We start from the raw sequence: 13,072 nt of genomic DNA, 5'->3' as shown, positions 1-13,072 counted from the left end.
AGCCTTAAGTGCCTTAAATCTCACTGCCCTCCTCCCCATGGGAGCAATTGTCTCCTAAAAATAACTAGCTTTTTACTGCAGCAGGATAAGAGAGCAAGACTAGGCACTTTTAAAATTTATTTATTTAAATAATAAAACAAACTAATGGAGGAAGATAAAGACAGAAAATTATAGATAACTACTTGAGATTTTGAGTAACTTCTTTACAAGGCTTCACTAATGAAGAACATCCTTCAAACCTTCCTAATTTGTTGATAAATGACACTATGCAAGTTGCATTTGTTCTCACCCATTATCACACTGGCAGAGCTTAGCAAACCAGTAATGTTGCTATGATACAAGGAACCAGTCATCTCAGTTCTGGCTCCTTTCCATGAATTTAAAAATATAAAAAAGCTTTACAAAAATCCAAGAGGCTGCAGAATTCTTGCAAGGCTATCCTGCAATTCAGTGCAGCTTTTGCAAGCACTGAAAATAGAATGGGAAAAGATGACTGTAAAAGAGTTGGGAATTTTGTGGATGGTGGTGCACATTTAAACAATAGGAGTGATGGCAATGGACTTAGGAAGCAGCAAGAGATATACAGCTACATATACTTTCTTAAGTCCTCAAGGCCTAGGAAGCTTCGAAATGCCTGATCCACAAACTGATTAAAGCTATACAATTTCCAAAAGCTAAAAGAATACCTTTCAAAATGCCACAAAACCAGCAAAAAGTTCCTGTACTACTCTTTAATAACTGGAGGGAAAGAAAGTCAAATTTTCAATTGCAGATTTAATATCAAAAGGGAATGAAAGAAAAATCACACTGCTTAAAATATGTCATTACTCTTAATATTTCTACCAAACCTTCTTGCTCTGCTTTTTATCATCTAATATCAAAAGGGTTATTTCCCTCCTGAAATTAAATATTTGATATAATCTGTAGTAAACCCTTATATAGCTAGAAGAATTCAGGTGCTTTGTTTTAATTTTTGGCACTGCTTAAGAGGGTGACAAGTAATCTGCAAAACATCTACCAACCTGCTTAGGCAACTCAACATCCATGGACTTGTTAGCTCTGCAATGAAACTTAGTCATCTAAAGCTAAAGCAAAACTTCAGGCTCCCTCCCTGCCCACGGGAAAGAAATTTTGTGGCTGTACTGAAACAAAAAGATCTAAGCTTCCTCTTGCTTTGCCTACTTTCCCATAAGCCTTGTATGCATGTCTGCACTGTGGTTGAGATTTAACAAAGATTTTAATGACTAGATGCACACCTATGATGCCTTTCATTTAAAAACAACTAAATAGCCTCAATAATCAGCTACAATAGTTTAGGAAAAGTTTTCAAATGAATAAGGAAAAAAATATTTAATGAATTAGAAACAGGATGGTACGACCTTATTGTAAGTTTGTTGCTGCATTAGAATCTATAACAATTTAAAATACTCAGACACACTACTATGAAATACTGCAGATATATTACACTAGTTATTTCTTCTATCGATAGTCTTTTATAACCATGGAAAGATCATCCTCTCCTGAAAATGCATAGAAATTCTTTTTTTCTTCTAAAATCTTATGAAAAATAGCCAATATGAAAAATTACCTTGTGGAAACAGAGTAGAATTCCTCTTTGAAAAAGCATTCCTTTTCTGCCACTGTTATATTTTTCACATCTTCCGCTTTTATTCCCAAATTAGATCCCATTATGGTCAAAAGAATTCCACCATTTAGGGGTCCAGTTTTTGGCTCGATCTGTGTTTGTATGAGGGAAAGTAAGAAAAGGAAAAAAAAAAGGAAAATTAGATACTGCAGAGACCATGTCGCTCTGCCCTACTATTTAAAGCTACTTTGACTTAGCTATGCTTGAAATGCAAAAGATGTTTCTTGCAGGACCCCCCCCCCAACCACACTATGTAACTTCTTAATATTAATTAATCATTTGGTAGCTCAGAACCAGTATCCATCAGCTGCAGATTCTGTGTCTCCTGTAGCAGATTGTTATGTACAAACCCCTTGCCTAGCATTTACACTGTTTTAAGTTTGCTCCCTTCACTAAAGCACTGTGATTTTTGAAAAGCAAATTGATTGGGCTCCTCCCACATCATACCATGGAGCTTTTCCAGCATCTTTTTGCCATGATTTTCCTCCTCTAGGTTCACATCAGAACAGTGCACCTTCCTAACACAGTATTTTAAACACCTCCAGGGATGGCAACTCAACCAGCTCCCTGGAGAGCCTATTCCAGTGCTTGATAACCCTTTCTGTGAAGAAGTTTTTCCGAATGTCCAATCTGCATTTCCCCTGGTGCAGCTTGAGGCCATTCCCTCTTGTCCTATAACCTATCACCTGGGTGAAGAGACCAACACCCACCTCTCTACAACCTCCTTTCAGATAGTTGTAGACAGTGATAAAGTCTCCCCTCAGCCTCCTTTTCTCAAGGCTAAACAACTCCAGTTCCCTCAGCCGCTCCTCATAAGGCTTGTTCTGCAATGCCTTCACAAGCTTCGTTGCCCTTCTTTGGACACACTCCAGGACCTCAATGTCTTTCTTGTAGTGAGAGGCCCAAAACTGAATACTGTATTTGAGGTGCGGTCTCACCTGTGCTGAATACAGGGGCAGAATCACTTCCCTGGACCTGCTGGTCACGCTGTTTCTGATACAAGCCAAGATGCCATTGGCTTCCTTGGCCACCTGGGCACACTGCTGGCTCATGTTCAGCCGGCTGTCAACCAACACCCCCAGGTCCTTCTCTGCCAGGCAGCTTTCTAGTCACTCTTCCCCAAGCCTGTAGCACTGCATAGGGCTGTTGTGTTCAAAGTGCAGGACTCTGCACTTGACCTTGTTAAACCTCACCCTGTTGGCCTCAGCCCATCAATCCAGCCTGTTCAGATCCCTTTGGAGAGCCTCCCTACCCTCCAGCAGATCAACACTTCCTCCCAGTTTAGTGCCATCTGCAAACTTGCTAAGGGGACATTCAATGCCTTCATCCAGGTCATTGATAAAGATATTGAACAGAATCGGACCCAGCACTGAGCGCTGGGGAACATCACTTGTGACTGGCCTCCAGCTGGAGTTAACTCCATTTACCACAGCTCTTTGGGCCCGGCCATCCAACCAGTTTTTTACCCAGCAGAGGGTGTGCCTGCCCAGGCCAGCGGAAGCCAGTTTCTCAAGCAAAATATCGTGAAAAATGGTGTCAAAGACTACTGAAGTCCAAGAACACTACATCCACAGCCTTTCCCTCGTCCATTAAGTAGGTCACCTTGTCACAGAAGGCGATACAGTCAGTTTGGCAGGACCTGCCTTTCATAAACCCATGCTGACTGGGCCTGATCACCCGGTTGTCTTGTGTGTGCTGTGTGACAGAACTAAAGATGACCTATTCCCTGATCTTCCCTGGCACGGAGATCATATTGACAGGCCTGTAGTTTCCTGGATCCTCCCTCCAGCCCTTCTTGTAAATGGGCGTAACATCTGCCAGCCTCCAGTCAAGAGGAACTTCCCCAGTCATTCAGGACTGCTGGTAGATGACGGAAAGCAGTTTGGCAAGCACTTCCGCTAGCTCCCTTAATACCCTTGGGTGGATCCCATCTGGCCTCATAGACTTGTGAATGTTAAATTGGCTGAGCAGGTTTTCAACCATCTCCTCATGGATCACTGGAGCTTTGTTCTGCTCTCCCTCCTTGTCTTGTGGTTCAGGAGGCTGAGTACCCAGAGAACATCTTGCCTTACTATTAAAGACTGAGACAAAGAAAGCATTAAGTACGTTAGCCTTATCCTCATGCTTTGTCACTATTGTTCCCCCTTAAGGGAAAGTAAAGGACGGAGATTCTCCTTGGCCATCCTTTTGTTGTTGATACATTTGTAGAAATTTTTTTAATTATCTTTCACAGAATTGGCCAATCTAAGTTCTAGTTGGGCTTTAGCCCTTCTAATTTTCCCTCTACATGATCTCTCTTCATCCCTGTGGTCCTCCTGAGATGCCTGCCCCTTCTTCCAAAGCTCATATACTTTCTTTTTTGTGATATCCACCCCGATCTCTAGTTCCTCCTGCTTATTGCCCATGCTGTGTGCATTGGTGTAGATGCACTTCAGCTGGGCTGTTGATCCTGCTACACTCCTAAGGGGGATAGTCTTAATTCCTAAGTGACTACTTGTTGAATTTCTCAACCCATAAGTAATCTTTACATCTTTGCTGCCATTCTGAGTGCTATCCCCCACTTCCTCCAAGGTGGCAGATCAAAGGTCCTCGCCAGCACACCATTCCTGAGACACTGGAGTACCATTCCAGCATCCATACTTTTTTCTATCACGCCTGGTTTTGTCATCCTCCTCCTTCACATCTCATTTAAAGCTCTATTAATGAGCCCTGCTAGCTTCTTAGTAAATATCCTTTTGCCCTCTGGGACACGTGTATCCCATCCTTGGACAGCAGGGTATTTGCCTTCCTTGAAGACTTCAACTCTTCACCTTCCATTTCTTCTTAGATGCACCGTCATGGCCAACCTCATCCAGCATGCTGCTGTACCCAGACTGCACCTCTAACTGTGCAGCCTCACGATATTCCATGTCTCTACCAGTATGTGCCACAAGTTTCTGTTTCTAAGCAGTGTTTATTGAGTGCAACATCCCTACTGCGACTCCCAACCTCTGTCACACAGTTACAGCATTTTAGGATAGCTTGGAATATGTTTTCATCAGCGTGTCTGAGTTTCAAAGAACTGATACCATTTTTCACAGCAGTTTAGGTTTGCTCACTGGAAGTACACATCTTTTCTCAACAGTTATACCCAGAAAAGCAACACTGGGCTTGCTGCTGGAAAGGACAAGGATTTATCACGTCTTGCTTTGGCTACTGCCCCACCAATGTGGACAACACTCTTCCTTTGCCCTGAGTGAATGCAGCAACTGCAGAGTAAATCAGGGGTGCACATTTTGCCCCTCTGAATTCTTACATTCTGATTCTACAGCCTTATGTTTGATTTTAGCATGGATCATTGACACCTGGAAAACACGCTGAGATGCAGAAACAACCTGGTCCCTTGTTAAATACTATTTAAAAATCTAGTTGGAAGCCCGTTAATGAGCCTTCTAAGTGCTTGCAGTTCCAACAGCAGTGAACCTCTCTTACAGATTTATTTCAGGTAGAAAAGGCTTCAGGAGAGAAAAAAAATCCATGCTGGTTCCCAAGAATCAAGTGCCACATTTAAGTATACACTGCTAGACTGGCTTCTGGCACAGTGAAGACAAGGCTTGAAAAACAAGGAGTCTCAAAGACTCCATTCAGTCTCTTTATTTTGAGTCTTTACAAATCTCTCACACACATCACTACTGGCATTATTTCCTTGCAGCTATTTCATAGGCTTACTTAACACCCTAGGAAAAAAAACCTGCCTTTCAGTATGAGCTTGCTTGGATGTTTTCTCCTGAAAAATAATACACTAATAGGGAGAGAAAAAAGCAGTCTTACGCGAGTGATTTCTGGATGAGGACACGTGTCAGTGGGAGGAGTATGACAGAGTTTTTCATAAATGCACTTGCTGGGCTTGCCATCTTCTTCACACCAGACACATTTATAGTCAGGATGGGCTGCGAGGCACAAGCTGCAGTCGCTTCGTCCATAAGAGCAGTTGTACAGCGTCACTGAAATACAAATGGTAAATGCACTAAGATATTTCCCTCTATTACATGAAAACTCTGTGTGTTATAGAAAGGAAAACCAATCCTATGCAGAAAACCTCCCTGCTGCTCAGTGAGTTGCGTGAAGCATACACGCAACCTGTACTTAACCCCTGAACAATGCTGAAAAACACCTGCATTTTTCCCTGTACAAAAAAACCCCAAATGTATTCATGTGCAGAGTATGAATAAACTGTCAAGTGGAATTCAAATGCATTTTTGTTACTCCAGGCACTGTAAAAACATTTAAGTAAAAAGTTCTTTCTTTGACTGTCCTCAACGAACCTACCTACAGAATTGTTCAAAGTCTACTTCAAACAAACAGCATCCCTGCTGGTGTACCAAGAGTCAGATGCAGAAGGGTATAAACTCCACATGGGTGTTGGTAGGGACAGACATCAGCTGGCATGGGACCTCTGTCAGCTGTGTATTTAAAGGAAGAGAGCTGCCCATGTTGGCTGTTTCCCAGACATTTGGGCCTCTCCAAAATAATCACTAAAGCCTGAATAGAAAGTTAACACTTGATGAAGTATTATCCTTTGTTCAAGTTAATAACTCTTCATTTCTCCATTCTTTTCTATTTTCTTGCTTCTGTTTTCCCTTTTGTCTGAAATTGTCATCCTGATGTATACCTTATTCCTTCTGTAGTGGGGCTTAACTATATTTTTTTTCTGAGCCAAGAAATCAGGTCTGACAGTCATGCCTCTCTTACTGATGAACCACAGTTCAATTGTCCCAGACACTTCTTTTAGCCCTCATTGATCTCTAGCATGATGCACAGTCAATGAACAAAATTAATTTTCCCAAACAGATGCAAAATCTCGAGACATACCTGGGTGGTTCAGCACCATACATAAAACCTGGGCTTGCAGGAAAAAACTTGAAGATGCACTTGAGAGCTAGCCCAGAAGAAACAAACTGAAAAGACGTCACATATTTCTCTAGGAAAAGCATGCAAGTTGCACAGATTACCAAACATGTGAGTGCTGTGCTTCCCTGGGAAGATGAGCTGACTACCGAAAAGAAGGAAACTTCTTGCTCCCTCCTTTTTTTGACTCCTTCTCTTCATCCCTGCTTTGCTCTGCTCTTTGGCTACTCTTTTTTTCTGGTGACACAGCCTCACTCTCTGCCACTGAGGCTCTGGGACTTGTTGAGTATTCTTGTAAATCAACTTAACTTACCGAAGCAGCAGAAAACTATTCAGGTTTCCTCCTGTGCTCTTTCAAGAGTTAAATGTGCTCACAGATGGGAGGGGGGACTACAAGACAGAGACTCAAAATCTCACCTTTCCAGTAGTGACAAGCTGTTTTATGTGCTCAATAAGTCTCAAGAAATGGCATCCTTCATGACACTAGGTTTTTTTCAAAGGAGTTTCATACTTAAAGATGTAGGAAGCAAACCGAAGTAAACAGAGGTGATCGGATGTGGGCAAGACAGACTAGGATAAACCACTCTCAGATTGTGCAGGGTAAAGGCCATCAAAAAATGTCTATTTAAAGAAAGCTTTTATTCTCAGATGAGCAGGACTCTGAAGTCCTGCACCCCTACCCCCATCTTGATATTCTCCCAAGCAATAGCAGCACCAGTAGCTTTTTAAATCTAATTTTAAGAGCCTGCCATGTCAGGTTTCTACTGAAATGAAAAAGTTAAATGAAAATTCTAGTTTTCCATTATTTTTCAGCAGTGCTCTTATGCCCCCGCTAGGCATGAGCAATATTACAGACGCCCAAAAATTGGCTACGGACTCTCTGCCACTTGCACGAGAGAGCATTAACCTTGTGAGGGTAGTTTCTTCTCTAAATGCTGCATATTTAAATCATGGCTAGTCTTTAATAGAATAACACGTTGGGGTTTTTTGCCTTACACTGAAGGCTTAATGCAGTGAAGCCTGGTTTCAACCTTTCTTCCATTTATACAGCATATTCACTCAATTTCAAGTAGCTTTACCAGCACCAACTCAACTGGCATCACTAGAGGTGTATCCAAAGCCAGGGACTTTGGCATTTGTAACAATGAATCAATGAGAGAGAACATCCATTTGATTCAACCTCTTTGCACAAAACAGGAGTAGCACCATTTGTTTTCTATACTGAGCACAACAATATGGAACTCATTGAGCAACAAACATAACCCAAGCAGTATTTTCAACAGTTTGTGTCTTAACTATTCACTCTGTATATTGGATGCGAACACAGCGCTGGGGAAAGCAGCAAACTGACAGCCTTGGTATGTTGCTGTTTTGAGAGCATGGCGCAGGGAGCGGCAAGGAAAAGTTTCCTCACATCTATGCTGTGAATTGCTTTTGCAGGAAGCAGATTGCTTTCTTAATCCAGCACTCTCTGAAAGGTTGCTACTGCACAGGGACTTGAGCAGTAAAAAAATCTTCCCCTTGCCTTCCTAAACCCTGTGTTACCTGCTCACACCGCCACATGGCCAGCCGGTACAGCACAGGAATACGCTTACTGAACTACTTTGTTATCCTTCGTTTGCTAGACAGGGATTTTCACCCCATCCCTCAGTAAACAAAGCACTGCAACGTCTTGACGTCCCTCACATCCAGCTGCATAAATGCGATGGAGAAAGCCACAGCCTGAAAGCATTAAACGCTTCCCGTCTTCACTGATCAGCTCATTAAATGTACCAGCAGCAAGCCGCTCATTAGATTCAGACTCTTATCCATCACCTTGAGATACCAGCTGTGAAATCATTGATAAAAAGGACAAAGGATAAAAAGGGTATATTCGATTTCATACTGTTCAGAACCTCTGAAAGCTTGAGATGTAAAAACGCTATCGTAACTTAGTATTCACTAAGTGTTACCCAAAGAAAGGGTTCTTTCACTGGCAGGTTCAAAGGTGCTTCTCAGAAGCAGCCATATACCCAAAGTCAGTTCTTTTTAAGATGCATAAAAAACATCATGCTCCGGATTTCACATGGCAAGGAAATTCAAAAGCAGGAGAGAATTTGGATTAAAAAAACCCATCCCTTTTATAATAAAAAGAGACATTTGTTGATAATTTTTCAATTCCTCTCTTTGCAAGGTTTTATCTCAATTTGAATGATAACATTTCTTTAATAATTTAGCTACTTCTTTTTTCTATGTTTTCCCTAGACTGGGAAAAAAAGATGTTGGGAATATTTGGTCAAAATTCTGCAGTTTTAAACAACACAGCCTTTGGAATGGAAATTAAGACAGTGTGAGACGGTATCATGACCCCTCTGTAACATTCATGCCAGGTCCTCTTTTAAGTGCTTTCAACACTGCACACAGAGCCATAGGGAAAATCTTTCAAAAACATACTTCTATGCTGCCAATAACAAAGGGAATAAATTTAAATATAGTACAGATGGAAAAATAGGGTCTGAAGATTTCATCTACAGGGGAAATTACTTGAGGGCAGTATTAGTTTTTCTGACATTAACTCATCTTGTATGTAACAAACGTGTTGCCTGGCAGTTTTTGCAAGACTACGCTTTAAATCAAAGTTTTAATCCAAAGTGAGTGTAAGGTATGTCCCAGCTCCTAGGTACTGCTCCACTGATTTTGATGGAGCTTTGTTTTATACTTATAAACGAATTTATATCAGAGGCCAAGCCTTTGTGCAAGAAACAATACAATATACTCTTTGTACCATAGTATAGTTAAGGTTGGAAGGGACCTTAAAGATCATCTAGTTCCAACCCCATTTTTGTTGCCATAAATGAATGAAATGAGATGAAAGCACACGGCATGTTTCTGTGTATTGCTGATTGCCAGCAGACATAAAGGGTGCAGAACCTGTCTGAGCCAAGACACAACTGCCAGTTGAGATTTCAAGTGAAGCCCACAGAAGTAGCAACAAGGATTACCCTTCTGCTACAAGAGGGCGAAAAGTTCATTGGGGAGGGAAATGACCATTGAAAAAACAAAACAACTACCACAACTACTTGAGTATGTTTGAATTGTGAAGCTTTGCTATCGGGATTATCCTTTAGAGCAAAGCAAACCTGAAAGCAATGGTAGCATATTTAAAACAGTCTCTAATATCCATAACACTGATGCTTAATTCATGAGTTTAGTATTAATAACTTTTGATCTGTCAGATTTAATTGTTTCACCCAAACCAGTAAAACCTACGAAGGTAACATTCTTATTCACATGACTCCAGATCATGAAGGAACAGATTTCTGTTTACTGTAATTAACCTCTCTTTATTTCCGTATTTCCTACTTACCCGTCAGTTTGCTGTCAATCTTGACCTTATCTGTTTTTATGGATAAATTAAGTTGTAGGGTCTCATTTGCACTATAGGAGAACTGGAAAAGATGACACAATAAAGATATTTATACCCTCATTTGGCAAGGTTAATTTCATGCGTTTTCTATGATTCACAACAATCAGCGCTGTGAAGGTTTTAGAAACTATCCCAAGCCTTACGGTCTTTTTCTTCATCTTGGCCAAACACATTTGTAGAAACTTTTTTTTAACGAACCTAATTCTTCACAATGAGAATTTTTAAGTATCAAGGGACAGCAATACCTGAACCACGCTTTTCATTAATTTAATTTACATTTGGTTATAAGTATCCAAGTAGTAAAGGTATTGTTCACATTCAGTAAGTATAGCTGCTGACCCTGCTGAGTTGTCCCTTCCCACACCATCTGGCCCCATTGCTTCTGTGGACACGACAAACTCGCACCACATGGAGGGGAAATCTCTTGCATCTTTTGCAGAGCAACCCCCTTCATTATAGCCAAAGCACAAGGTTCATGTGCTGCAAGACATACGCTTCCATTGAAAGTTGGCAGCAATAACAACTGGTGGGAAGGAAAAAGAGCAAAGAAAAAATACAATGTCTTTACAAAGCAAATGCTTTGTGCTAGCTGCAGAGGCTGCATAAATGCTAATTAGTTCTCAAAAATACTCTGTTATTAAGCTTACAAGACATAAAGGTTAAAGTCAGCATAACATTTGTAAGTCCAACTTTGAGTTTGGTAAATAGACTGTTTTTTTGAATATTATTTCCTTTTGCTGTAAAATAAACCAGAGTGAAAGAAGCACAGCTAGGAAGCAGCCAAACAACATAACTGTTACCATTCCTATTTGTACAGACGTGAAATTGGAAAGATAATGAACTAGAGTGCGGAGAGGGAGAGGTTGGAAATTCTCATCTTTTATCCTCAATGATTTCACCAGATTGCATAAAAAATGAAGAATACAAGAATAATAGTCTCAATTTTTTTCCAGGGTCTGTGCGATAAATCCATGGATTGCATAGATAGACCTCAGCAGCTCTGAGCCAAAGTTGTTGCCTTTGATTGCTACTGCCAAAGGATCATCTCCATCAGAGGTGGCTTTCTTCTCTGAGGGAAACCAATATTACCTGTGTACTCTGTGTGGACACTGGAACAGGACTATAAGAACTGAATATATTTGGTAGAGGAACCATATTTTTGCATTTACCTCTTTACTCACGAATGAAAATTTTCCTTCATGTGATTCAACGGGAGCTTCAAATTTAAATTGTCTGTTTCCAACCACAAATTTTTTGTCCTATGGAAGAGAAAAGTTCATCTTAGAATTTGTACAGCATCGCCAAACTTAATGAAATGTCACCAGGCAAAATTCTGCTCAGCACTGGAAGGAATAGGACCAAATGGAGAAGGCTAACCAGTTAAAGTCATCTTCTAAAACACAGCTGGCGAAACATTGAGTCAGTGCAATCTGCTACTTTGCTGCACCCCTCCAACACTCATTAAAAGTGAAAGCACCAAATAAAACAAGAACATATCTAGCACTCTGTTTCAGGGAGCAATAAGAAAAAGGCAAGAGATGTGAAAGGCAACTGGATGGCTTCACACATCAGATGTGTTTCTAACAGAGCTCTGTAGGGATCCTGGGCAGAGCAGGAATACAGGAATTGCATGGTAAACTGGAATGAACATCTCCCAGATCTTGCTGGCTGCATTTCTCCTGCCTCATCCACCCCAGCTGTGTTTTCACACGACAGTCTCTGATGACAGCACTAGCTTAAGGGTATTACTGCCTCCTAGACACTTTCTTCCCCCTCTCTTTTCCGTAGGTCTTAAGTACATTCATTCCTGCCTTTCAGGCTGCACCATGCACTGACCTGCACTGCACTGAAAAACTCTCAGCTTGGCTGTTCTGTGATCCAACTGATAAACTGAGATGGCTAAGAACACCGAACAGCAGTCCAGGACACTATTTCTGTGCTGGGTCACTCTTCTGCTCTGGCCCACAGCACAGCTTGCAAACAGAAGAACCAGAGAAAGAAATAAGTATTAAGGGTATTTTCAGACAGTATAGTTGGTAAAGACTTGTGAAATTAGAACCCATTAGGGCACAAGATCACCCTTGCCCTTTATAGAACCATAAAATGCCTTGGGTTGGAACAAACCTTCAAAGATCCCTGCCATGGGCAGGGACATCTTTCACGACATCAGGATGCACAAAGCCTCATCCAACCTGGTCTTGAGCACTTTCAACGGGCACACACGATTTCCCTGGGCAACCTGTTCCAGTGCCTCACCACCCTCATCATAGAAGATTTCTTCTGTATTTCCTACGTAAACCTAATTTCTTTCAGTTTAAAACTGTTGCTCCTTGTCTTGTTACTACAGGCTCTGGTAAAAAGTCTCTCCGCATCTTTCTTATAAGCTCCATTTATACATTGAAAGGCCACAAAATGGTGTTCCTGAAGCTTTCTCTTCTCCAGGCTAAACAACCTCAACTCTCAGCCTTTCTTCACAGGAGATCATCTGATCTGATCATCTTTGTGGCTCTCCTCTAGACTCACTCTAGCAGATCTTTTACTATGGACCATGAAGCTGGATGTAATACGCCAGCTAGGGTCTCCTGAGAGTGGAGTCAAGAAGGTAATCACCTCCCTCAACCTGCTGGCCACACTTCTTTTTATGCAGCCCAGGATATCATTGCCTTTCTGGTCTGCAAGTGCACATTGCTAGCTCATATCCAACTTTTCATTCACCACTATTCCCAAATCCTTCTCTATGGGCCTACTCTCAATCCATTCATTCCCAGTCTACAGTGATATTGGGGATTGTCCCGACCCAGGTGCAGAACCTCACCGGGTGCCTTACTGAACTTCACGAGAGCTTCACTTTGCCTTCTGTGGATGTAAAGAATTATTGCACCTAGACTATGACAGGTTGGGCAGTGGACACAAGAGCCCACCAAGGTTTAGGGCTGAGGAGAAGCACATGCTTTAACCAGGTAAAGAGCCTAACTCTAGTCTCTGAGAGGTTTATGTTATAGCGGGGAACAGATCTTTTACTTTTTCCTTCTCAGAAGCTGTATGTAGAAAATAAGTTGACTGAGCTCTGAAAAGTCTTTTCTGAGATTTTTACAGTCCATTCTGCTTTACAGAAAACTTTTACATATTCCAAG

The 13,072-nt window shown here is 41.4% G+C and overlaps 1 protein-coding gene across 7 annotated transcripts in view; it reads right to left on the bottom strand.

The window, feature by feature from the left end:
• The window catches only part of PLXNB2 (plexin B2), a 261,938-nt gene that overhangs the window by 49,514 nt on the left and 199,352 nt on the right, over positions 1-13,072 (bottom strand). For all 7 annotated transcript variants that reach the window (XM_054073420.1, XM_054073394.1, XM_054073372.1 and 4 more), the window contains 4 exons: positions 11,108-11,197; positions 9,879-9,960; positions 5,456-5,628; positions 1,589-1,737 (listed from right to left, as the gene is read on the bottom strand). In XM_054073420.1, the coding sequence (XP_053929395.1) occupies positions 1,589-1,737; positions 5,456-5,628; positions 9,879-9,960; positions 11,108-11,197 (494 nt within the window). The remainder of the gene's footprint in view (positions 1-1,588; positions 1,738-5,455; positions 5,629-9,878; positions 9,961-11,107; positions 11,198-13,072) is intronic.

The sequence above is a fragment of the Cuculus canorus genome, chromosome 1, assembly GCF_017976375.1.
Source record: "Cuculus canorus isolate bCucCan1 chromosome 1, bCucCan1.pri, whole genome shotgun sequence".
Taxonomy (NCBI): Eukaryota; Metazoa; Chordata; class Aves; order Cuculiformes; family Cuculidae; genus Cuculus; species Cuculus canorus.
Note: the sequence above shows the minus strand (reverse complement) of the source record. Positions and strands in the feature narration are given on the sequence as shown.